The sequence below is a fragment of the Crocuta crocuta genome, unplaced genomic scaffold (genome assembly GCF_008692635.1).
Source record: "Crocuta crocuta isolate KB4526 unplaced genomic scaffold, BGI_CrCroc_1.0 scaffold246, whole genome shotgun sequence".
NCBI lineage: Eukaryota > Metazoa > Chordata > Mammalia > Carnivora > Hyaenidae > Crocuta > Crocuta crocuta.
The window spans coordinates 4,469,007-4,496,303 of record NW_027531902.1 but is presented as its reverse complement, the minus strand read 5'-3'; the positions used below and the strand labels follow the sequence as shown (position 1 = coordinate 4,496,303).

At 40.6% G+C, this 27,297-nt stretch overlaps 2 protein-coding genes across 4 annotated transcripts in view; one reads left to right on the top strand and one right to left on the bottom strand.

Annotated features, from left to right (window-relative positions):
• Positions 1–4,173, bottom strand: part of HADHA (hydroxyacyl-CoA dehydrogenase trifunctional multienzyme complex subunit alpha) — a 48,495-nt gene extending 44,322 nt beyond the window's left edge. The window contains exon 1 of the mRNA XM_077774189.1: positions 4,002–4,173. Coding sequence (XP_077630315.1) covers positions 4,002–4,068 — 67 coding nt within the window. The 5' untranslated portion in view covers positions 4,069–4,173. The remainder of the gene's footprint in view (positions 1–4,001) is intronic.
• A 212-nt stretch (positions 4,174–4,385) lies between these two features.
• HADHB (hydroxyacyl-CoA dehydrogenase trifunctional multienzyme complex subunit beta) overlaps positions 4,386–27,297 on the top strand; it is a 37,931-nt gene continuing 15,019 nt past the window's right edge. The window contains exons 1-5 of one of the 3 annotated variants that reach the window (XM_077774190.1): positions 4,386–4,487; positions 11,552–11,626; positions 11,733–11,777; positions 18,755–18,854; positions 22,867–22,911. In XM_077774190.1, coding sequence (XP_077630316.1) covers positions 11,560–11,626; positions 11,733–11,777; positions 18,755–18,854; positions 22,867–22,911 — 257 coding nt within the window. In that variant the 5' untranslated portion in view covers positions 4,386–4,487; positions 11,552–11,559. The other 2 variants (XM_077774191.1, XM_077774192.1) reach the window with 2 other exon arrangements.

Below are 27,297 nucleotides of genomic sequence, written 5' to 3'. Positions count from 1 at the left end.
GAGAGAGAGGGAGTCACACTCTGAAATAAGCTCCAGGCTCTGAGCTGGCAGTCAGCACAGAGCCCGACGCGGGGCTCGAACCCACAAACCGCGAGATCATGACCTAAGCGAAAGTCGGACGCTTAACCGACTAAGCCACCCAGGCGCCCCATGGGTTGCACTTTTAAAGACCAACTATTTGAGACAACAGGTTCGTGCTCACTAGCTTATGGATCAAATAATTTTATTTTACTTAAAAATTTTTTAAATATTTATTTGTTTTTGAGGGAGAGAGAGACAGAGTGTAAGTGAAGGAGGGACAGAGAGAGAGAGAGAGGGAGACACAGAATCTGAAACAAGCTCTAGCCTCTGAGCTGTCAGCACAGAGCCCGATGCAGGGCTTGAACTCATGAGCCATGAGATCATGACTGAAGCTGAAGTTGGACGCTTAACCAACTGAGCCACCCAGGCACTCCATGGATCAAATCATTTTAAACTCTTACCACTAGTCTACCTTTGCTGCACACACACCCATACACATATACACAAAATCTCCTCTGAGTCAATAAAGACAAAAAACGAAGAGGAAAAGAAGTGCACAAATATATCTTGAAAATATTTCAAACCACAGGACAAAAAAAAAAAAAAAACTAAGAGAAAGTAAACTACAAACGTATCTTGAAAGGAATTCAAACCACAGTCAACTAAATCAAGTTAGTAGCTACAAGGTAGCTTTGTTTTTGGAATCTAGCCTTAACCATGACCAAATCTGGACAGCTTACTCCAGAGCAGCTAGGTGAACTTTAGCCTATATCAAAGGTGCCAGCAAAAGAGAGAAACCTTTGTCCTACTTTTTAATCATCCCAATATCGCAACTCAAAAGACCTATAAGACCTAAAGCTACAGCAGTGGAGAGTTGGATTACACTCATACAAATTTCAATATGAAAGTGTTATTTGGGTTATACAATCAAAAGCTTTTCTCAATATTCACCTCTGGGGGAAGAGACAGGATTAAGATAGTGAATCAAATTTATTTATTTATTAAATATTTACTTTAGAGAGAGAGAGAAAGAGCATGAGCAGGGGAGGAGCAGAGAGACGGAGACACAGAATCTGAAGCAGGCTCCAGGCTCTGAGCTGTCAGCAAAGAGCCCGACGTGGGGCTCAAACTCTTGAACCACAAGATCATGACCTGAGCCGAAATCGGACACTTAAAAGACTGAGCTACTCAGACGCCCTAGAAGTGAATCAAATTTAAATACACATCATCAGGGAGCCTGGATGGCTCAGTCGGTTAAGTGTCCAACTTCAGCTCAGGTCATGATCTCACAGTTTGCTGGTTCGAGCCCCGCCGTCCGGCTCTGTACTGGCAGCTCAGAGGCTGGAGCCTGCTTCAGATTCTGTGTCTTCCTCTCTATCTTTGCCCCTCCCCTGTTCACGGTCTGTCTCTCTGTCCCTCAAAAATAAACAAGCATTTAAAAAACTAAAAATTCCAAAAAAAATTTAAAAAAATAAAAAATTTCTGAGGGAACAAGCAGCAAAAAAATAATAATAAAATAAATATACGTCATCTACCATGGTATTTGCGTCTAATTCATTTTCTGTGAATTATTTTACCACTTACATAATTAGAAATTTAGACTGAGGAGTGGGAATTAAATAAGATATCTCGGTCAAGTTGTGGCTTTCATTTGACAGTCATATTCAGGATTACAGCATTAGTGGGGGGTTAGAACTTTGACAACTACAAATCAAGTTTCAAGAAAATTTACTCATCCACCAGTAAATGTTATAATCTCATTAAACATTTGCTAATGACCATGGCACAGACTTTCATATAGATTCAGTATGTTGAGTCTAAATGGCAATCCAGGTGTGCAGGTAATTTTGAATTCACTTTCTAGACATGTTTTCAAAATTCCTAAATTCTATTCAAAGGGGTACTAACTATAATAAGCCACATTTTCTTATTGGTGAAAACAATGCAAAATGTATAAACATTTATATGGGCATATACATTTCTATATAAAAATATAGAAAAGCTAAGCTTGTCATTTTTCTCAGATATACAAAATCATAGTTCTTAAGGGCAGGAAAGAGTTAATAGCAGCATGTAGTGAGACTTAATAAAAATTGCTTTAAACTTAAAGTAACTCCTGGGGCGCCTGGGTGGCTCAGTGGTTGAGCTCCGACTTCGGCTCAGGTCATGATCTCACAGTTCGTGGGTTCGAGCCTGGCATCAGCCTCTGTGCTGACAGCTAGCTCAGAGCCTGGAGCCTGTTTTGGATTCCATATCTCCCTCTCTCTCTCTGACCCTCCCCTGCGCACACTGCCTCTCTCTCTCAGAAATAAATAAAACATTAAAAAAAATTTAAAAAGGTATTAAAAAAGAAACTTAAAGTAACTCCTTTGAAGTTCACAAAAGTATTACTTACATAGAAATTAACTGTCCAAGGCCGCTAAAGAATAAAAGGCAGAGCCAGGTTCAAGCCTAAAAGTCAGACTCCAAATTTAAATGCTTTGAATTGCTCTTTCATGTTATTTCTGATGTCTAAGAAAATCCAAAGTCTCATTCATTTCAAAGGCGAGGATAATAAAGCTCGGTTGGACTAAGGTATCTGTTCAAAGCTACACAGCTAGTTAGTGACCAGAAACCACACGACCTGACTACCAGCTCAGTGTTACACCAGCTGGTAATCCATAAGTACCTTAAAACCAATGCGGAAGCTAGTTCAAACATACACATTTGATTTTCGAAATGCCTTAAACCATAAATGTGGAAAATAGAAAACAAGACAAGACTGTAAGGTCACATGACCAAATGCTAACAGTTACTGTATGTGAGTTTTAAGACAGTGGGTGACAATGTTCTCAACATTTCCCCAATCTTTATATTTCAATTTTTTGTAATATTATGACTGGTATTCACACACACAGCAGTCCTGTGGGGACTAAAGACACTGGTTGAAAGCAGAAAAAGACGGAATCATCCAAAATTAATCCCGTAGAGCAGACCCAGCCACGAGTCTACAAAAAGCATACTACTCTGGTGGTCCAGGAGGAAGGCATATTACAAGTTAATTCAAACTAGCCGGTATTAGGTGTCACATGCAATAAAAAGTCACATGTCACCTTTCAGATTTGGGATGGGAGGAAAATGGCTGATTTTCCCTAAGTACCCACTTTAACTCTTTCACCGCCAGTCGGAAAAGAAAAAGATAATATAGCTAACGCAAGCCTAACTGGGTACGGACAGAAACAAAATTGGAACAGTTCTTAAAATTAACTAACATTTTATTCCTTAAGGTTCAGGTATCTGCATATTTTATTTTTTCGTCACTCTGCCCCAGTGGGTCCACAGACAGGACAGCGGTACGTGAGTATTTTAAAAAATGTTTCTTCTGGTAAATTGCAGAACCTTTCCTTGAAACTTAACATACCATACGTTCACATCGGGTTTATTTGAACTGCAAGGGTCGAGCTCCCTATTGATGTGGTAATAGGTACAAAAACGGTTTTGAGGGAAAGCAGCTGGGAGTGGTCGTAATTTGCAAATCTGGTTAACACCACCTAAGAAGCTTTTAAGACAGCCCTTGTTACGAGTAAGGTGCTGTGGGACCACAAACGTGACAGATTTGGATTGTCCCAGTCCTCCTGATCCAGAAAGAACGGGGTCCGAAGCCATCATAAAAGAAAATAAGATGGGCAGTAATCCAGAAGTGCCACGGGGAGAATTGAGGAAGGTGCTTGATCTGGGGAACAGGATTCAGAAACATTAAGGGTTACGGAACCTGACATCGCAGCAGGGCTCGGGAGCCGTGAGAAGAGGTGTCAGTGCACAAGGACATAGGAAGGAAGAGGTGTCCGTCTGCACAAAGACATAGGAAGGGGGGTCCAAGAGGGGCATACTTTCCCCACATCTAGGGCTGAGTTTCCCAGGCTGGGACCGGAAGGCGACAGGGAGACAAGCCTCCGCAAGAGTTCAGCCTGGGCTGCGGGGTGCTCCCAGCCCGGTCTCACCTGGGCAGCGGAGCGTCCTGGAGGCAGTGAAGCGGCTGAGGCTGCCTATCGCCCGGGAGGCCACCATCTTGAGCTGAAGAGGACGAAAGTGGAAAGCATTCAGGTGGAGGCCGCGGGCGGAGGATTTGTGTCCCTCAGCCTGGCCCCAGCCGGGCGTCCGACAAAATGCCTGACTAAAACTCCGACGCCGAATTGCCCCCGGCTCCTTGCCGTGCCCTTCGCTTCCAGCTAACAGCTGGGGAGGACTCTTTCTCTGCTGGAAGGAGAAAGCTCGTAGCTTTATGGACTTTCTGCTGCTGGAAGGAAGGCAGCCTATAGAGGAGGGGACGCAGTGCCCGCTTTTCTATACAGGCGGCCGGCGGGCAGCCCGCAAAAGGGCAGGAGGGGTCCTTTTGGGCAGGACCCGCCCCTTGATCGCGTCTGTCCCCCGGCATTTGGGTTCGAACCTTACTGGCCCGCAGCGGGAGCTCGAGAGACAGAGCTAAGGTGAGTCCGCGCTGCGCTTGGCTTTCCGCCCGGTCTTTCCCCGCGGTGACAGCTGTCCTTCCTTTCCCGTCTACTGCATCAGTATCCGCGGCCGCTTGCCTTCCCGCGGGGTGTGGAGTTCCAGGGAGCGGAAGGAGGCCCCTCGGACAGAGTCCTCAGGACCAGTGCAGTAAGCACTAGCTTCAAGTCGGGAGCTCTGAGTAGCGGTGTCACCTGTGTCTTTAAATTGATCACCTCAAGTTAACGAATTGTTTGCTCGTGTGTGTGTCGCAGAAGGCGCTGGGCCGTGTTGCATCGTGTGTTTTTGTTTCATCCGTTTTTCCTGTAGCCAGGCCAGTGGCTATAGAATTGGGGTTACCTTACCCCGGCTACCTGGAGGGAGGGTGTGGTCACGTGACCTTTCGGACCTCCAGCGGGAGGAGTTGAGTGATTCTTCCATACTGCTGGGAGAGCCAGGGCTCCAGAGAATTTTCCAACCTAAAAGGGGCTTGGCCGTCATCCGGTCATTTATCCACTTCACTGTATCGGTGAAGCCCATGAACCAGCGTCAGTGGTCTCATCTGTGGCCTCAGGTGGTGGAAATAGGACTAGAGCCACTCTACTAACTTCCAGTCACGAGCTCTACATTGCATAATAGTTATTTTTCTGTTGAAAAGATGGGTTCGGGTCCTTAAATAATGCGATCGATTCCAAACTGTATAAGGTTAATTTGCAAAAAAGGTTCTTGATGGTCATCAGAAGCCCTCTAGCTCATAAGATTTGTTTTTTTTTCAGTTAAAAGCTTGTTTCCTGTCGTCATAATGCTCTCTTAGGCATATAATTCCGTTTAGCGCTTATCATTTAGGTAAGGAATGGCAAATTCTTATATTAAGGGCCAGATAATAGTTTAAGTTTTGCAGACCCTATTGATCTCTCCCATGTATTCTGTGTTCCGTTTTCTTCAGTCTGCAATCCTTTAAAAGTATAAAAACTCTTGTTAGCTAAAGGACCCGTGGGTTGTAATTTGCCATCCCCTTTTGGCTCTTGACTTTTTTGTTCCTTGTACTCTTAAAATCATTAAGCTCCATCAGGGCAGAAATGTTATGCTTATGCTTATTGTGGCTTACATAGAGAGGAACTAGGTGTACTTCTACACCCATTAATATTAATAGCAAACATCTATGACCCTTACTGTGTGTCAGGTGCTTTGTGTATGTTTAGTTATTCCTCACCGCAACCCCATGAGGTATGTACTGGGATTATCTACACCTTACTGTGAGTAAGGTTAAGTAACTTCCTTAAGGTCAGAAAACTATAGAGCCAGGATTTGGCTTTAAGCCATCTGATTTTAGAGTCTGTGGCTTCTATTATATTGTGTTTTACTGACACTGTGACTGAGCTGTTAAAGCCACTCCATTGGCTTTCATTACTTGCCTAGGGTGTTCTTCCTTTTTCTTTCTTCCAGGTGCATGTAACTTCACGTATCTTTCTGTAGTTCTACACCCTACTCAAGACTACTCTGCTCAGTTTCCACGCTTCCCAAGTTCTTTTTCTTTAATTTTTAAAAAATGTTTTTTATTTCTGAGAGAGAGAGAGAGACATCGTCAATGGGGGAGGGTCAGAGAGAGAGGGAGACACAGAATCTGAAACAGGCTCCAGGCTCTGAGCTGGCTGTCAGCACAAAGCCCGACGCAGAGCTCGAACCCACGCACCGAGAGATCATGACCCGAGCCAAAGTCGGATGCTTAACCGACTGAGTCACCCAGGCACCCGTCACGCTTCCCAAATTCTTGACGCAAATGTCTATTTCCTAAAGCTTAGAGCAAATGACAATAAAGGTCAGCCTTCCATAGCGTAGTTTGCTTAGTCTTTTTCTTTTGAATGTGTTTTTAATTAGTTATTGATTTAATAATATTAAGTGTTTTTCAGAAACTACAGAGAAGAAAATAAATGTACCTATAATTCTACCACCCAGAGATAATGGCTGTTCACCTTTTGCTATGTCTTTTTCTGGACATTTTTTATGCATTTGTGTATTTATATATATAAATACTATCATATGTAGATTTTAAAACTAGAGTTACACTGTACATAAAGTAATATTTCACTGTACAAGAAGTAAAATGCTCATTGTAACAAAAATTTTTTTGAGAAGACAGAATATAAAATGAAAGCTCCTCTTTATTCCTTCCATATACAGACTCTTAGCTTTATGGACTTGTTTTTCTTTTTGCCATAAAATGGTGTCTTACTATATATGTTCTGCACCTTGCTTTTTCATATAATGTATATTGTGGACACCTTTCTGCTGTCAGTATTTACATGTGTATTGTGTCTCATTTTTCTTTCCATACTGCTGCACAGTGTTGGTATTTTTGTATGATATTTAACCATTTTCTGCTGATGTGCATAGATTAGTTCCAGTGTTCCACAAATGTAAACAGTGCTACAGTGAACATCTTGAATATTTCTGTAGGCCAGAGATCTGTGTATGCCGCATATACATCTGAGTATTTCTATAGGTTAAAGACCAATTAGAGGAATTATTGGGCTCAGAAAGTCACAATTCAGATTTTGTTAGATAACTAAAAATCACATTCCAAAAAGGTCTTAGCAGTCTACACTGCTGTCAACTGTATATAGGACTGCTTAAATCCATTCTTGCTAGAATTATGTGTTAACCATATTTTTAATTTTTGCGAATCTTACAACCCCACAATGATACCTTGTTTTAATTTTAAAAATGTTTTTATTGTTAGTGAGGTTGAATATTTAATATTTTGTTTATTTGACATTTTTACTTCTGTGAATTGCTCATTTTTTTTTCTTTTTAGTCGGGTATCAGTAAGGAGGCTTTCAGTTCCAAAGAACAAAGTTAAACTCAGATTGGCTTATGGAAGGGGACTTACTAATAGGTGAAAAGCACAAAGGGAGGATGGGTTTCGGATATGATGTAGTTAGGGCTCTAGTTTCCTTTTCTGAAATTCTCAGCTCCGTCCTCTCTTGGGGATCAGCTCTCTATGCTTATGCTTATGCTTAGACTGACTTTTCATGCTTGCCAACTGTGGTAGCTGGGCCACGCCTCAGACAGATTTATATTCCAGAATTCCAGGCGGAAAATTTGCATGTCAGACTGACTGGATTATCCCTAAATTAATACCAGTGGTCAGGTCAGTACCTTGCACAACTGTTTTAGGCCTTGGTTTCCTGAACCAATGATCTTAACAAAGAAAATGAAATTATTCCAGTTGGTTTAAATTCTGGAGTTGGGCTAGATTCAGTCCCATGTAAACTACATATGGCAACTGCATAATGGGATGAAATGGGTATTTGGGTGAAAACCACAGATTCCATTACAGATTATTTCTCTTTTTTCTGTCACTTGTAATAGTTCTTTATGGATTATGGATATTAACCCTTTTGTCTGTTTTACTTAACCCTTTGTTTTATGTGTTACAAATATTTTTTCTGAATCTCGTTTGCTTTTTTATTTTAGTATGTTTTGCTATGTAGCTTTTTACACATTAATTTAATCAGATCCATTAGTTTCTCTTTTCCTTTATGCCTTCTGGATTTAATGCCATATGTTGGAAGCCTTTCCCCATATAAGATTATGAAAATATTCTCCGATACTTTTTTCTAGTACTTTTATAGTTAACTTATGAATAATTAGATTAATCTGTCTGTACTTGATTTGTACATGTATGGGTATGGACCTAAAGTTTTTCCAAATGATTAGCCATTTCCCCAACAAATTCGTTGAATAATTCATCTTTCTCCTGTTTGTTTAAAATGTTATCTTTATCACATGCTTGATTCTCTTGCACTTAACTGTGCTTCTGAACTTGCTACATCCTGTGACTTGTTTCATTGGTTCCATTGCCAGCATTGCACCACTCAGTTGTTTTTTTATTATTGTTTTTAATGTTTATTTTACTTTTGAGACAGAGATAGAGTGTGAGTGGGCGAGGGGCAGAGAGACGGAGAGACACAGAAACTGAAGCAGGCTCCAGCCTCTTAGCTGTTTGCTCAGAGCCTGACATGGGGCTCAGACATACGAACAGCAGGATCATGACCTTAGCTGAAGTTGGACTCTTAACTAACTCTGCCACCCAGCTGCCCCAGTTCCTGGTGTTTCTATAGAAAGTTTTGATGTCTATTGGAGTAAGGTCCCCCACACCCACCCATTTTTCTTTATCCACGTTTTCTTGATTATTTTCATGATGCTTAAAATGAACGTAAGGGAATTTGTATCCAAGACTCCTGTGGCATCAGGTGTAGCTTTTGGAAACAGTGGTGCTCATCTCATGGCCCAGTTTGTCTCTCCCTGGCCAGAGTCTTTTGAGTATCCTTAGGCTGGGGAGCTGGGATTTTGGATTCCTTCATCTCTTTTCAATCCACATTATTTGGAAAAATGTGATTTTTTTTTTCTTTATTGAAGCCATAGGGCACCTCTTTTTAGTCTGTGAAGACCCAAGAGAAGTTAAACAAAGCTTTTATATGATCTATTTTTGTAACAAATTACCCCACAATTTAGCGGGTTAAAACAGAAATGTAGTATTTCATAGAGTGTTGGGAGTGACTTAGCTTGGTGGTTCTGACATAATTTCCCATGAGGGTGCAGTCAGAATGCTGCCCAGAGCTGTCATCATCTGAGAGCTTGCCTGTGCTCGAGGAGCCACATCCAGCCTCACGTGACTGGCAGCAGGTAGCAGCTCCTCACCACGTGAATCTTTTTGTAGGGCTGTGGGGGATGTGCCAGCTGGCGTGCCCTAGAGTGAGGGATCAGAGAGAATGACCAAGGGCGAAGTTGCAGTATTTCTTACAGCCCAATCTCAGGAAGGGCACACCATCCCTTCAGATATATTTTAAAAAAAAATTTTTTTTTAATGTCTTTATTTTATTTTGAGAGACAGAGACAGAGTGTGAGCAGGGGAGGGCAGAGAGAGGGAGACACAGAATCTGAAGCAGCCTCCAGGCTCTGAGCTGTCAGCACAGAGCCCGATGCGGGGCTCGAACCCACGAACCGTGAGATCATGATGTGAGCCAAAGTCAGACACTTGACCGTCTGAGCCACCCAGGCGCCCCCCCCCCCATGTATTCCTTTTACATGCATCCCTGCGGTATAATGTGGGAGGGGCCTGCATGAGGGTGTAACTACCAAAAGGTGGCAGTTGTTGGGAGCCGGACACTACAGTCTTCATAGGCAGCTCTCACCGGCTTATTCTGTCTTTCTCTTTTTTTAAGTTAAAACATGTTTCAAAATTGAGAAATTATAAAAGACAGACAAATGATAAGCCTTCCTTACACCTTGCCCCCCTAGTTACTCAGTTCCTTTCCTTTTTTGTTTTTTCTTTTTTTAAGTTTATTTATTTATTTTGTGAGAGTTAGGCAGGGAGGAGTGGAGAAAGAGGGAGAGAGAATCCCAAGCAGGCTCCACCCTGTCAGCCCAGGGCCCCACGTGGGGCTCAGACTCCTGAACTGTGAGGTCATGACCTGAGCCAAAATCAAGGACACTTAACTGACTGAGCCACCTAGACGCCCCTTAGTTTCCTTCCTCTTTAATGTGTTTTTCTACTTTCAGGGATATTTTATACAGATACAAGGAAATAACATACACTAATTTTTCTCTTTTTAATGTGAGCAATAGCAGCTGTCCCCTCTTTTATACTTTTTCTGTTTAATACAGGTTAACACCATTCTATATGGTACATAACCATTTCCTTATCTTTTTTAGCTGTGTAATATTTCAATTAGGTCGTTGTAGTTTGGTTTACTTACCCAATTCCCTATTTGTTAGTTCTTCTAATCTCTCAGTGTTACATACAGTAATGAAATGCATCCTGTCTCGTGTGTAGGTAAGCATCCTTGAAGTGAATTCAGGGAAGTGGAACTACTCGGTCAAAAATTCTAGGCAATTGTAGTTGTGACAGTGAATTGCCAAATTGTCCTCCTTAGGGATTACCCCAGTTTGCCCTCTCAGAAGCAGGCTGGAGAGTACCTGCTTGTGCGTACTCTTAGCACAGAGTAAATATCAACCCTTCCAGCCTTTGCCAGTTTCACAGGTCAAATATTCTCTCTCTGTATGGTTTCAATTTGCATTTCCCTTAGGAATGAGGTTGAACTTCTCTTCATATATCTAAGAGCCATTTATATTTCCGTTTCTATGAATGGTGTGTTCATATCTTTTGCCCATTTTTTTTCTTACTGATTTGTAAGAATTCATTTTTTAAGAATTTAGGGGAGCAGTTAATATATTTTTAATATTTTTAATATGTAGGGTCTTCTAATTTTTTTTATTATTTTGAAACAATAGCAAGCTTGTTAAAAACCAGGAAGTGCAGGGGCACCTGGGTGGCTCTGTTAAACTTCCAACTCTTGTTTTCTGCTCGGGTCTTGATCTCATGGTTTGTGAGTTCAATCCCTGCGTTGGGCTTTGTGCTGACAGCGAGGAGCCTAGTTGGGATTCTGTCATCACTCTGCCCTTCCCCAGCATGCTTTCTCTCTCTCAAAATAAATAAATAAACTTAAAAAAAAAAGGTAGCAAGTGCAACATATGACCTTTTTCTTCTTACAGCAGTTGGTAGGAAGTTGCTGATGTGACACAACATCATTCCTAAATACTTCAGTGTACATTTCTTCACATACAAACATTGCACAAGACATTTATTCTGCCTACTCACAACATAGCCTTCAAAGTCAGCAAGTATTGTGGCTTCAAGGTCGTGTCCAGCAATCTCTACTCCTTTGACCCTAGAGAAGAACATAAATTCTGGAGCTGGACTGCCTGGCTTCGGATCGCAGCTCTGCCTCTTCCTAGCTGTGGGAATTTGGACAAGTTGCTTGATCTCTGTATGCTTCAGTTTTCTCTTCTCCTACAAAGAGTGTAATAGTAATCCTTAAAGTAGTGGTTTGCACACTCTGAAAGCCATGTCCATGTACCTATAATATCAGAGGAAGGATAATTGGTAATACATTAAATTTTATAGTATGTTATAGTCACCATGGGTAAGATGAGATCATAGACCATCAGCCACAAAATTGTTCAAATAACCCAGGATATATTTTTGTTCTCCTCTTTTTAGATTTCAGAATGACTTCCATCTTGACTTACACGTTCAAAAACCTTCCCAATACATCAAAATGGGCCCTCAGATTTTGTAAGTTTTTCTTCTTTCTTTTTAAGATTAGAGTTGGATTTGTAAGTAACTTACAGAGACATTGAATTGTACTGCTTTTTGTAAACACTCTGGTTTTATCTTCCAGCTCTAAGACCCCTGAGCTCTTCTTCCCAGCTACGAGCTGCCCCAGGTACAGTAATTTATAAAATAAATGCTTCTGGTTTAAATGTTGGGTTCTAAATTTTTTTTAATTTTTTTATTTATTTCTGAGAGAGAGAGAGTGAGAGAGCGCGAGTGAGCGCAGGGGAGGGTCAGAGAGAGAGGGAGGTACAGAATCTGAAACAGGCTCCAGGCTCTGAGCTAGCTGTCAGCACAGAATCCAACACGGGGCTCGAACCCATGAACCGTGAGATCATGACCTGAGCCGAAGTCAGATGCTTAACTGACTAAGCCACCCAGGTGCCCCAAATGTTGGGTTCTAGATTTGTGAATTATGAATAAAAACCAAGACTAATTTGCCAATTCTCTCTTATGAGCAACAGGAATGTCACGATTGCCTTCAGATTAAAACAATATAGGGCTAGCCAGTAATAATGTGACATGGTGTAGGGTTGACAGGATGCCACTGAGGGAGTAACGGCAATTCCATGTACCTTGCTCGTCAGTGTATTCAGCTGTCAGTCCTGGAGATGATTAGCATACAGACAATCTTAAGACAAAGTTAACTTTCTACATTTGCAGTTCATGATGGGCTTCTCTATTAACAATGTGTGTGAGAGAACCCATTCCTGAAATGGGGGTGATTGGGGAGACAGTTAATAAAAGAATGTTTAGTCAATGTGAAATGGGAAAGTAGGGAAGTGTGTTGAATTTATATAGTTATCTAGCCCCTTGGTAAGCCCAGTTTGATACATGTCCTGTTTGTGTATACCCAGTGTAGACACGTATCTTTACTGACCAGAGCTGAAAACACTCTGACATGTTCATACCATTATCCTCTTTGCCCGGATCTTATATTGACCTATGACTTAATGATTTTGGTTTTATTATATTTCTACTTGGATAATAGCTTAATAGAAAAGCATCTTACCGGGATTCGGAAGACCTTTACTCTTTTCCATCCAGTTCTGTCTCTTTTTGGCCACTGTGATCTTGAACTGGTCCCTTTACTTCCCTGTGCTTTAATTTCTTTGTCTAAATAAGAACAATAATTGTAGTCTTCTTAGTCTCAAATAGTTATGAAGATATTTTAAAGCACTTTGAAAACTAAACCCAATATAAGTGAAAAAAATATTTTTTTAACAAATAAAAGATTTTTTAAAAGTTTTTAAAGTTTACTTTGAGAGAGACAGTGCAGGTGCAGGTGGGACAGAGAGAGGGAGAAAGAAAATCCCAAGCAGGCTCCACACTGCCAGTGCAGAGCCCCATGTGGGGCTTGAACCCATGAAACCACGAGATTATGACTCAAGCCCAAACCAAGAGTCAGATGCTTAAATGACTGAGCTACCCAGGCACCCCTATATTTTTACAACTAAAATTGTTTTTAAGTAGGCTCCATGCCCAACACGGGGCCTGAACTCATAAACCTGAGATCAAGAGTCATATGCTCCACTGATGTGAGCCCACCAGGCACGCTGACAGTTTTATATTTTACCTGATAGTTTTATATTTTATATATAGTATATTCTCAGAGGTGTATTGCCTAATCCCATCTAGCGAAGTTTCATGTTGTCATATAACAAATATATTTCTTTTAGCCTCTAAATACCAGCTAGAGTATAGATTTGTATTAGCCACATGAGGAATAATTCCTTTCTGTCTCATTTACCTTTTCCCTAATTCACGTTGGCCCCAATGCCTTTGCTTGACAGTCACATAAATAGACCTGATCTTGCCAACTGGGAGAAGGTCAAACTGAATACCAACAGAGGGAAAGCATTTATCCACCATTTAAACTATTTTTCTTTATACTTGTTTCTGTCTCCTCAACTATATTGCAGGCCCTTGTGAGACCTGAACCTTTTTACGTCCCTGGTGTCTTAACAGTGATTTCTTTTAGCATTGATGATGATCTTGTGCAAGAAGGCACATGATAAGACAAAGGAATATGACCAGCTGATGGGGGTGGGGGTGGGTAGGCATATGCTAAGCAGGTTTTAGGTTGCAGTAATTTTATAACTTATTCCTCTTGAAGCTCATGTGAATGTCCCTGCTTGACAGAACTCTTAGGATGAAGGATTTAGAACAGAGGGATCCAGAATTTGTTGGTGTTTTCAGTCATCAGATAGACTGGAGATTATTGGCTGATTCAGTGGTTCTATTTCTATATGTTATGTATCTATATCTATATACATGTGTATATACCACTGGGGTAATACATAACACATATTTTATTTGCCTTGACTTTTATTGTATACATAAAATGTAGAATGTATATCAGCCATAAAATCCTAGGTTTTGGAGTGGGGAAGAGCCTTTTGAGGCCATCTAGTTCAGCAAATAATAAAGTTTTGGCAGGGCAGGGACTAGAACCCAGATATTTTTTTTTAATTTTTTTTTTTAATTTTTATTTATTTCTAGGAGAGAGAGAGAGACAGCATGAGCAGGGGAGGGTCAGAGAGAGAGGGAGTCACAAACTTTGAAACAGTCTCCAGGCTCTGAGCTGGCAGTCAGCACAGAGCCCGACACGGGGCTTGAACCCATGAACCGCGAGATCATGACCTAAGCGAAAGTCGGACGCTTAACTGACTAAGCCACCCAGGCGCCCCTAGAACCCAGATATTTTAATCCCTCAGCTCAGATTCTTAGGATACATTGTGGAATACGTAAAAAGGAACCTTGGAGAAAATTCTGATGTGGTTGGGAGCCAGTGTGCACAAGAAACAGAATGAGAGATCTTTGGGTGACTTCAATATATAGTGAGTGGCAAATATTTTTAAATGTGGCTTGTCATCACATTAGTTTCATTGCTTTATAATATGTCAAATTGTTTTGAATAGCCAATTTTTCCCCCAGAGCTTGCTCCAGAAGTTCAGAGGCAGCAACTATAGGTGACCTTAGTTATCAGGGACAGGTTTCCTAGGAAGTGGAAGGGGAACCGGCCTTGAGAGATAAGTAAGAATTAGAGGGACAAAAGAGGCCACTCAGATGGGAGGGTGTGTGCATAAAGGCGGGGAGGTTGAAGTGAAAGGGGAGCAGTGTGAAGGGCTGGGGGCTCCCTCGGCTTATTACATGATGAATAGGGGAAATGCTTTGCAGTAGTTAAGGTGGAGCCTAGCGAAGCAGGGAATTCATTAGAAGAGTTAGGAATTTGAATTGTATATGTAAGTGTATAAAAGGGACATGTGGTCAGTGGAATGACTTGATGACATGTCATCTGACTTCCCTCTATTTCTTTATTCTCTCCAAGGTCAGTCATGAGTAATCTGCAAATCTTCCAATTTAGTGGCCTCTTTCCAGTCCTCGTTGTCCTTGAGTATTGAAACATTTGACCATCTTGTGCTCCTTGATTCTCTCTTGCTTTTGCTGTCATGCACTGATCTCTACGGACTCTCCTGCTGTCTCTCAAGTTCACCTGCTGTCCCACATCTTCCCTCTGAATGTAGGGAGGTCAGCATGCCAAGTCTTTAATTGAATGATGGACCTGCTCAAGCGAAAGAGAGGAGGGCTTGAGTGTGCTACAGCTGGGAAGGCGGTGGGATCCGGGCAGCCCTAGCGGCCGGCGTCGCCACGTGGTGCGTTCTTTCCTGGCTTTTCTCTTCTTTCTTTACATCCTTCTTCACTCTTCCTGTTGGCTTCTTTGCTCACTCAAGGCTTTTGCCGCCCCATAACTGGCTTACAAGCGACTTCAGTTTACCAGTGCCCTGGCTTTTCCTCGTAGCATCGTTTCAGCTCCTGCTAATTAGTATTTCTCTTCATACTTATTTGCATAGATTCCTAAGAAAGAATCTGACAGGCACAGCTTATCACTTACGGGTGGATAACATGGGTTACTGGCTGGCCACTCTATGGATTGATTCTGGTGGTCCAGCACCCACCTGAAATCTAATCAGCTATGGCTGTGGGCTTGGGGACGAGGCGTCTATGGCTGCCCCTTTGGCAGGGACTCTAAGCAGGGCAGCTCCATGTAGAGTGGGTAATGGGTGAGCAAGTGCTGTAATATCTTCTCTGTTTTTCTTCTGGGTTCTGAACTGCGAGTACCTCACGCTCTCCAAACTATGCCTCACTTCTCTTCAGAGCTTTACCTTGTCACGTGGACATATCCACCTGGGTGTGTCTCTGTCACTTCACAGTTAACATAGTTAAGAGGGAAGTCATCTTTCTTCCCAAACCAGTTCTTACTCTGTGTAGAATAGTTATGTTTTCTTAGTCTCTAAGCTTCCTTTATAATCCTGTTGTCCTTTCTTTCCGTATCTGATTGATCACCGGGATGATTCGTCTTCCTTTATAAAATCTCTTGTATTGCTCCCTTCCTTTCCAGCCACACATTGATACTGCCTTTATCCTGGCTTTTAGCACCACATGCTTGGGTTTGCCGTGGTCTCCTTGCTGAGCTCCCTGGGCCTCTGTGTCCTTCACCAGTGCATCTCCATTACAGCTGACGGGAATCCATGTGCCCCATTTTATCATGATTATTAGCTTCGACTACCGTCTCCTTCAAGCTGATTGTGGCTGTTTATCATAAACAGTTGTCTGTGGTACGAGTAGGTATGGTAAGGTCAGAAAACTACACATGACATGTCAGCGTACGCATGTATGTGCCTTTAAAGAGAAAAAAGTTTGAAAGTTAAACACCAAATTAACAGTATCTCCTTCAAAGGAAATAAGAGGGCAGGGGAGGGCATCACGAAGAAACTTTAGTTTTACTCTCTGTATTTTAGAGTTGTGGTTTTTTGGGGGGGGGTTTGTTTGTTTGCTGTGTAGCACAGCATATACTCTTTTTTTTTAATTAAAATATTAGAGAAAGGTTACTCTTTTTTTTATTGAAGTATAATTAATTCAGTGTTGTATTAGTGTCAAGTGTGCAATGTAAAAATTCAGCAGTTCTGGACTCCATGCTCCTCAAGATAAGTGAGTACTTAATCCCTTTCACCTACTTTGCCCATTTTCCCTGCCTACTTCCCCTCTGGCAACCCAGCAGTTTGTTCTCTGTATTTAAGACTCTGGTTTTTTTGTATGTCTCTTTTTTCTTTGTTCATTTGTTTTGTTTCTTAAATTCCAGGTACGAGTGAGATAATATGGTATTTGTCTTTCTCTGACTTGCTTCACTTAGTGTAATGCCCTCTAGGTTCATTCGTGTTGTCGCAGATGCCATGATACCATTCTTTTTTTATGGCTGAGTAATATTCGATTGATCGTGTGTGTGAATGTATGTGTGTGTACATGTCACATCTTTATTCATTCATCTGTGGGTTGCTTCCATATTTTGGCTATTCTGAGTAATGCTGCAGTATACATAGTGGTGTGTATATACTTTTTGAGTTAGTGTTTTTGTATTCTTTGTTTTGAGAGAAAGTTGAGTGGGGAGAAGCAGAGAGAGAGGGAGACACAATTCAAAGCAGGCTCCAGGCTCCGAGCTATCAGCATGGAGGCTGACACAGGGCTCAAAATCACGCATCATGAGATCATAACCTGAGCTGAAGTTGGACGCATAACTGACTAAGCCACCCAGGCGCCCCTAGATCATAGGGCAGTTCCATTTTTAATTTTGTGAGGAACTTCCATACTGTTTTCCACAGTGGCTGCACCAATTTGCATTTTTACCATTAGTACACATGGGTTCCTTTTTCTCCACATCCTTGTTAACACTTGTTGTTTCTTGTCTTTTGATTTTATCCATTCTGACAGGTGTGAGGTGATCTCATTGTAGTTTTGATTTGCATTTGCCTGATCATTAGTGGTGTTGAGCATCTTCTCATGTGTCTGTTGGCCATTTGTATGTCTTCTTTGGAAAAATGTTCAGACCCTCTGCCTTTTTTAATCAGATTATTTGTGTGTGTGTGTGTTGAGTTGTATAAATTATGCATTTTGGATATTAACCTCTTATTGGCTATATCATTTGCAAATATCTTCTTTCATTCAGTAAGTTGCCTTGTCGTTTTGTCAATGATTTCCTTTGCTGTGCAAAAGCTTTTTATTTTGATGTAGTTCCAATAGTTTATTTTTGCTTTTGTTCTCCTTGCCTCAGGAGACATATCTAGAAAGGTATTGCTCCAGCCAATGTCAAAGAAATGACTTCTCGTGCTCTCTTCTAGGACCTTGATGTTTTCAGGACTCACATTTAGGTCTTTAACTCCTCAGTTTATTTTTGTGCATGGTATAAGAAAGTAGTCCAGTTTCAGTTTTGTACGTTCAGCTGTTCGGTTTTCCCAGCACCATTTGTTGAAGGGACTGTCTTTTCCCCATTGTATATTCTTGCCTCCGTTGTCATAGATTAATTGACCATATAAGCATGGATTTATTTTTTAAAGTAATCTCTATACCCAACGTGGGGCTCGAACTTAACAACCCTGAGATCAAGAGCTGCATGCTCTCAGTCACATGACTGAGCCAGCCAGGCACCCTGGGACTTCTGAGAGGAAGCAGACAATTGTCACATCGGTTGTCTTCAATGTGATACATTGTCGAACACTTGATAAAAAGAAACAATTTTGTTAATGGTGGGAATAGCCTCATTAATTAATTTACCATTATTAGGTATAATCTCTGTATTTACCTTAAATATTGTCTGGAAACTTATAAATGCTAGTCAATTTCTTAGCCTTTTTAAATTTTTATTTTTAATTCAGCTGGTTTGGTAAATGGCAAATGCAGCTTGGCATTGGATGTTGTAATTCTTCATAAAGAGTGTCTGTCTTTAAAAATGTAACAAGTCATATAAAAAAAAAAAAGGGGGCGCCTGGGTGGCTTAGTCGGTTGAGCGTCCGACTTTCGCTTAGGTCATGATCTCGCGGTTCGTGGGTTTGAGCCCCGTGTCAGGCTCTGTGCTGACTGCCAGCTCAGAGCCTGGAGCCTGTTTCAGTCTGTGACTCCCTCTCTCTCTGACCCTCCCCTGCTCACGCTGTCTCTCTCTCTCTCTCTCTCCTAGAAAAAAAAAAAAAAAAAAATGTAAAAAGTCATCTGACTTCATATATTTGAATTAATAGTTCTTTGAACTTTTCTTTAAAGCTACCCAGACCAACTCAAAGAAAACCTTGGCCAAACCCAACATAAGGAATATTGTGGTAGTGGATGGTGTTCGCATTCCGTTTTTGCAGTCAGGCACTTCGTAAGTATGAAATGATTGTGTTCATTCTTGTTTTTTTTCCTTTTTCTTTTCCAGCTTTATTCAGGGTATCACTGGCAAATGAAAATTGTATATATTTAGGTTGTATAACGTGATTTTTTTTTATGGTATACAATGTGATGATTTCATATATGTATACAGTGTGAAATAATTACTAAAATCCAGTTAATTAACACATCCATCACCCCACCTACTTGATTTATTTCTTCTTTTAAGACTCTTTCAAAAGCAGTCTTTGTAAATGTAACCCAGTAGGTAGTACGTTGTTAGTGGACTAATGTATGGATAGCATTTTAATGAAATTAATACAGAATAAGTCAAGCTAGTGGTAAAATAAAATGGCATAATTTCTTTTTCATCCTTTCTCATGAACAAGCTTAGTATAGTTTTAGATTGAACCAGGCCTATTTTGAAAACCAAAATGTCTGTGTGGGTCGAGATACCTTAGTTCCAATGGAGATGCTTTTCTTGTCTGGAGATCAGTACATTGTTTCTGTCCTTCAGAAGTTTGAATACTGAGGCTGTGGGCCCATGGGCATTCAGAGGGACCTTTAATTCACTGCTTTGGCTTCCTGGAAATGATCTGAATTGCAGTTGACAGGCTGGCCCAATCCCAGCGTAACACAACCCCAAGTAAATAGAACCAGAATGATCCTAGAAGAGTACAAAAATCTCCCAGAACCAAACTGCTGTTCTCATTAGACTTGTCTGCTCCTTTTCTATCCCCAGGTGGGGCCCAGTCTGTCCAAAAGCTGATAATGGACTTTGGTAACGAGGTTCAAACTAAATGAAACTAGTTCTATTTTGTTTAGGTTGTTTTGATATTCATATTTTGAACAAGCAGTCACTAACTTAAAAATGCACTGGAGAATGTTAGGCACCTGCTAAGAATAGTGAGGCCTATCAATATGTACTAATCTAGAAACTTTGAAGGATATGTTAAGTGTAAAGAGCAAGATGCAGAGCAGTGTGTATAATGCCATTGTTTGTCAAAGATACATACCTCTGTGTGTGTGTGAGTACACACACACACACACACACACGTACACAGGAAATGTTCTTTTTTAAACATATAGCTGAGAACCTAGAGAGTATTTCTTATAGAAGTAATGCTGTAAGTAAGTGGTGGTGATGTGTCTTCACTCGCTCTCTTGTCTCAGTAGAGTAACCCATTTTTCTCTATAATCTTTTTCCTGGACCGACACAAGAGCAGTAGCCGAAAGAATCTGAAGCGTAGCGGCAGGAAAGTGAGGACAGGAGATGTTCCTTGTACTTCACAGCAGCAGGGTAGAAAAAGAAAGTTCAATCAAGAGCAGAAAGTTCTAGGCCAGGAAGACCATCCTTTTTTTGTAAGGATTGCTTGTATACTATGTAGATATTTGTTTCCAGCTGTTTTACTAATTATTAAGATATTGGTAGGGGCGCCTGGGTGGCTCAGTCGGTTAAGCGTCCGACTTCGGCTCAGGTCATGATCTCACAGTTCGTGGAGACGAGCCCCACATTGGGCTCTGTGCCTGGAGCCTGCTTTGGATTCTGTGTCTCCCTCTCTCTCTCTGCCCCTCCCCCATTCATTCTGTCTCTGTCTCTCATAAATAAATAAACAAAAAAATAAAGTTAAAAAAAAAGAAATTGGAACGTGTTCAACTATATCATTTATTTACAATGTATAAACACTTTCTTTTGTAATTAGCATTTGCATAAAATTTGATTTGAGATATTCACCACATTGGTGTGGGGTTCCTTTTGTTGTTTATGATTGTGTTTTAGTCTAATTCAGGATCTTAACTAAGATGACAGAGTTCATAGGCAACTAAGTGGTACAGAGAAGCAATAAACTTGGAGCAACATAAGAAATTAAACTTGATAGGAAAGAAAGAAAAAATTTCAAGGTAATATTTATGTAAAGGACAAAGGTGACAAAAAAATAGAAGAATTTATAAAGAAGACAAATGAGTCATGGGATTGATGTTATGACTGAGGTAACAAATAGGTCTTCTATAATAGATCATTTTCTGGGTGGAAAAAGATCTTTTTCTCTTTAATATGAGGGAAGTTTGCTTTTTAACTTGAGTGCTGTTTGAAAAACCAGGTTCTTTTAAGCGGAGGGCATTTGGGAAACACTTGTAGAAATGGACGCCAGCAGTGGGATTGGGAGTCTGTTAATTGTCCTCGTGGGGAAGGGTGTAGGAACGTGAGAGTTAACATTGTAAAATGATAAATAATTTTTGGGACATTTTAAAATTGACACACAATGTTTCCCCAGATTACTCTGTTCTAAATTTGAGGGAACCGATTTTACCCGTGAAAGATTTGGAAAACTATGGATAATTCTTCTGTGATTTGGAGTGAAAATAAAAACATTTTTGGAGTTTTAGGTTTTGATTTACAGGAACTTAAGGAATGAACTTTCTTATTCAATCCAATGGTTGAATCTTTGACTTAAAGGGAATTTAATTTTGACATTTAAATAGAGTTTACACCCAGATCTTGGTTTCTAAATTCTATTCTTCAATATAAGGAACCAGGGCCACCTAGAAGAATGACCAGGGCTGAGCCAAAGAAAATACATGATGAGGCTGGAGCATTTTGTAGTGCTTACAGGTCAAGAAGTGCTTTAAAAAAAAAAAAAGGCCTGGGAAAAGGACATGGGACCAACCTGAAATAACTTCTAATCATGAAAGCTAGAACAATTTGATCAATAAAATAAATTACAGAGTATTACATCATAACCCAAAGAATAAATATGTGAGTCTAATGTTACATAAATAAATAATTGAATAAATACATAAATGAGAGAGAAGGGGCACATCATGTTTACTGAAGAATTTCAGCCAATAAATATAGAAGGAATGAGGAAAATAAGTAAATCCCCAGTGGAACACCACAGTAGTAATTGCTACAAGGAAGATGTATGAATGAATGCTGAAATTAGTAGGCGAGAAATGTTGAGAAACAAGATACTTGCATTGCCTCAAACTCTCTCCCCCCAAATACTTATTAATTACTGTGATGCTTTTAACATGTCCACAGATCCTTTGTTACTCCTGCCAGTAGAAAATGGAGCTGAATTCTCTTCCCTCTGAGTGAGGTCCGGACTGGTAACTCACTTCTGTACTCAAATTGAGTGCAGAAAGGGAAAAATAGCAACAAAAACTGGCAGACACTGCTTAACCCAAGTGATGAATTTAGCATCAGTAGTGGTGTCACGTTGCGGTCATGTACATCCTGATCTGAAGCAGTGAGAAGGGCACTTTACTTCCTGGTACTCCTTCCCCAAACCCATGACCCTCGTCTTCAAGTGTCAAGGTCACAAAAGACAAGGAACGGCTGAGAAACTGTCACAGATTGGAGAAAACAAAGGAGGCAGGACAGCTAGGTACATGGATGCGGTCTTAGAACAGACTAGTAAGCAGGCATTAGTAGAAAAACTGCTGAGACCCGGTTAGCAGCTTAGTGAATATTGTAGCAGTACTAACTTCTTGGAGTTCATCATGGTTAGATAAGATATTAGCATTAGAGGAAACCAGGCAAAAGGTATTCAGGATCTCTTCCTGCCTTTCCAGTTCTGTTGTAAATCTTAAATTCTTTCAACAAGTTTCTGAAAACATCCTAAACATGCCTCAGGTCCCTTTGGACATTACAAAGTAAATAATATATTTTAAGAAATGAAGTAAAAAAGAAAGAGAACTGTAGAGGTGGAGTTTGGTTTTAAAGAGCATGTTACTTACATATGTCGTGGTGAACAGTCAGATGCTGGGCCGCGTCTTTGTTACATTCTTAGCCAGCCCGGTAGGAGTTAGGGCTTGCCAGATTGCTAAGGATGACAAATGGTAGTCCTACTCTTGCCTCATTGGGATGATGGACTGCATTAGATAAAAAAGTGAAGTGCATTTGCAGAAGCATATTAGATGGTATCTCTAGGTATTTCGAATAGAATGAGAACATTGTTAATGTTCTAGGCTTTTATTTTAAATTGTTTCTTTTCTTTCCTCAGCTATAAGGAGCTGATGCCTCATGATTTGGCTAGAGCGGCACTTTTGTAAGTAAACGCAGTTTTATTTTAGTTGTTACTCTAATTTTTACATGTGAAACATGTTTAATAGGATTTCCATATCTGGGATATATGAACTTTTATGTGGTGAGAAACAAACACTTCTAGCTTTTTCAAGATTTACTTATGCTTCATTTTGGGCATGTGTGCAAAACTGATTCAAGCAGCTGGTAGATGTCAAGAGTGTTTATTTTGCAGGCTTGACAAACAGCCTCGTAGTATGACCCTATTCTTTCATGAGTGCTGTAGCCAGCTAACCAGTTATAACTGGAGCAGTGTAAATGTAGAATGTATATTTGTGGATTATTTGAGATGGGAGCTAATATTTATCTAGAAAGAAATCTGGAATAAGACCTGAAGATTCATGTGTAAACCAGGTAAGAATGTAAAATTAGATATGGTTCCAGGAGACTGAGATAGGTGAGTAATTTGATGAGAGTCCTACACTGCGTGGCTGTTTCTGCGGTGGGAGTGGCGTGTGAAGCAATCACTTCATTCATTTTTCATCGATGCCTTGCCTCTGTGCCTTCACCCAGCCACCGGTCTCTTCTAGTTTGAAAAAGCCCTTCAGTTGACATTTCTGCCCCTCTGGTTCCTTTTCTTCTCTTCGTGCCAGACTTAATGAATGAAAGCACCAATTACTTCTCTTTTCTTAGCCATCCATTTCCCTTTATCTCATAATAATTATTTCCATTCCTACTGTTCTTCAGTAACCATACTTTCAGAAGCTTCTCTCTGTAATGGCTTTGTGGCCACTAAATGCACAAGCCTTTTACCAGGCCTTGGTCTCTTTGTATTCTCTAGCATCGACCTGTCAGCTATACTTGACCCCATCTTCCTTTGACTTATTAATATTATGCCTTTAAGGTTTTCCTTCCATCTTCTGAATGATTCTTCTGTACTTTATTTTTTTTTAATATTTTTTATGTTTTTGTTTTATTTTGAGAGACAGAGCAAGTGGGGGAGGGGCAGAGAGAGAGGGAGACACAGAATCCGAAGCAGGCTCCAGGCTCTGAGCTGTCAGCACAGAGCCGGATGGTGGGGCTTGAACCGGTAAACTGCGACATCATGACCTGAGCCGAAGTCGGATGCTCAACTGACTTAGCCATCCAGGCACCCCAATTGTTCTCTACTTTAAAAAAACAGATCTTTTCATCTTTCTTACAAGTGTTCGGCAAGTTTTAGTTCTTATAGCATTGAATTTCTATATATTCATGCTTTTTCTTAAAAAAATCTCATCTACTTAATCTTTATTTTTTTTATGTGGAGCGCTCCCAAATCTCCTAATTTGACCTCGTAGACCCTTCTAAGTGCAGCATATCAAAAAGAAGACTTAACCGGGGTGCCTGGGCTTAGTTGGTAGAGAATGTGACTCTTTTTTTTTTTTTTTTAATGTTTTATTTATTTTTGAGAGACAGAGAGAGAGAGAGAGAGAATGCGTGATCAGGGGAGGATCAGAAAGAGAGGGAGATACAGAATCTGAAGACAGCCTCCAGGCTCTGAGCTAGCTGTCAGCACAGAGCCTGACGCGGGGCTTGAACCCATGAACTGTGAGGTCATGACCTGAGCCGAAGTCGGACACTTAACTGACTGAGCCACCCAGCCGCCCCAAGAACGTGACTCTTGGTCTCAGGGTTGTGAGTTTGAGCCCCATGTTGCTCATGGAGCCTACTCAAAAATATAAATAAAAATTAAAAAATAAAAATTATCTTTTCCCTAAAACTAGCTTGTTTTCCCATTTCTTCTTCTTTTTTTAATGTTTATTTTATTTTTGACAGAGACAGAGTGTGAGTGAGGGTGGAGGGAGAGTGGGCAGAGAGAGAGAGGGAGACACAGAATTTGAAGCAGGGTCCAGGCTCCCACCGGCTGTCAGCATAGAGCCCAACGCGGGCTTAAGCATGAACCAGGAGCACATGACCTGAGCTGAATGGATGGTTAACCACCTGAGCCACCTGGGTGTCCCTTGTTTTCCTATTTCTGATGACGGTGCCAATTTCTGATTATGATCCCACACTGGTGCTTTGCAAGTTTTTCTGCAACTTGTTTTAAAAACTGTCAAATGTACAATAAAATTGAAAGAATAATGTAGTGAACACCTAAATGCCTCCCACCTAGATTTAATTATTGTTAACCATTTTGCCATATGTATATAGTTTAATAAAGCATTTGACAGTAAGTTGCAGATGTCTTGAAACTTCAGCCCTAAATAGGTCAAGTGATTATCCCCTGAGCATAAGGACCTCCTCTGCTGTCCAGGATGTTGTTACTGTAGCTAAAACTGTAAGTGATTCCATAACTTCTAACTGTTCAGTTCATCATCAGTGCCCCTCATAATTGTTCCAAGAATGTCTTTTCTTTCATTGTTTTTTTTCCCCCCAAGCCAGGACCCAGTCGAGGTTCATATTACAAATGGATAGGTTTCTTCAGTCTCTTCAATTAAGAACATTTTCTTCCCCCTCCCCTTCACCCCATGACACTGACTTTTGAAAACTCTAGCCACCTGTTTGAAAAAATGTCCCATATTCTGGATTTCTTCATGGTGATATTTAACTTCCCTTATGAATTTCCTGTACACTGTTCTAGAGGCTGGATTCATTTCAGGTTAAACAATTTGGGAAGAATGCTTTATGGGTTTAGGCATGTGGTATTCCGTCATGTCAGGACATGGGTGATGCTTAATCTAACCACTCAGCCATGATGGTCAGACTGCCAGATCTTTTGAGTATAAAGGTTCATTTTTTCCTTTGCAATTAGTAAATTAATCTGTAAAGTGATATCGTAGCATCATGTGACTAGCCCCTTCCCCAACAGTCTTTCACCAGATGGTTTTTAGCATTCATTGACCAGTTTTGCCTGGATCTGTTTTATTATATTAGAGGTTACAAATTTATGATTTTCCTAATTCTGTTATTCCTCCTACATTTATTGGCTGGTATTTTTCTGTAAAGAGCAGCTTTTCTTTCTTTTCTTTCTTTTTGTTTTAGGACTTACAGATTTTTATTTATTGTGTTTTCATAAAGATTTTATTTTTGGACTGCCTGGGTGACTCAGTCAGTTGGGCATCTGACTTGATTTTGGCTCAGGTCATGATCTCACAGTTCAGGAGTTTAAGCCCCACAGTGAGCTCTGTGCTGACAGTGTGGAGACTGCTTGGGATTCTCTGTCTGCCTGTCTCTCTGTTCCTCCCTCCCTCTCTCAAAAAATAAAATATATAACCATTTAAAAAGATTTTTTTATTTTTAAGTAAGCTCTATACCCAACATGGGGCTTGACTTACAAGCCAAAATCAAGAGTCCACTGACTGAGCCAGCCTAGGTGCCCCATTTTATTTATTGTGTTATAGCTGGGCTTAGTCAATATTCTTTTTGAAGCTCACACATTTTATCTTTGGGAGCTCCTTCAAATTCTTTGTTCCTTCCTTCCTTCCTTCCTTCCTTCCTTCCTTCCTTCCTTCCTTCCTTCCTTCTCTCCCCCCCTCTCTCCCTTCTTCCTTCCTTCCTTCCTTAGGCTCTACACCTAATGTGGGGCTTAAACTCACCACTCTGAGATCAAGAGTTGCATACTCTACTAATTGAGTGAATCAGACACCCCCAAGCTCTTATGTCCCTTTGTTTTTTAGTGTAATATTATTTTCTGAGGTGTAATTTGAGTATAATAAAATGCACAAATTTAAGTGTATAGTTTGATGAATTTTCACAAATGTGTATACCCATGTTCCTGTTTTTGATATCCTGTTAGTCTTTATGTACTTATTTTTGACACAAAAAAGATCAGTGAGGTTCACTTTGTACTTGTCTTGCCTTAGACCTGGCCTCAGTCGTTTTTTTAAAAAGCTTATTCCTGGAGCACCTGGCTGGCTCAGTTGGTAGAGCATGTGACTCTTGATCTCAGGGTTGTAAGTTCGAGACCAGTGTTGGGTGGAGAGGTTAATTAAAAGTAAAATCTTTACTCCTGAAATCATTGTTGCACTATATGCTAACTAACTTGGATGTAAATTTAAAAAATAAATTAAATAAAAATTTTTTAAAAGTCTGTAGGGGCACCTGGGTGGCTCAGTCAGTTAAGTGTCTGGTTCTTGGTTTCAGCTCAGGTCATGATCTCATGGTTCATGAGATCAAGCCCTGTGTCGGGGTCCAGACTGACAGCAGGGAAACTCCTTGGGATCCTCTCTCACCCCCTCTCTTTCTGGTCGTCCCCCACTCTCAAATAAGTAAACTTCAAAAAGAAAATAAAATCTTAAGAAAAAAGTAAAAAGCTAATTCCTTCAATAGGGAATGGCATTTAGAAACCAAGTCTGAGTTCAAGATTGGCTCATTCCTTTCCTACTGGAGTGTTACTGCTTCTAGTCTCTATCAGTGGGCAGAACAAGATAAA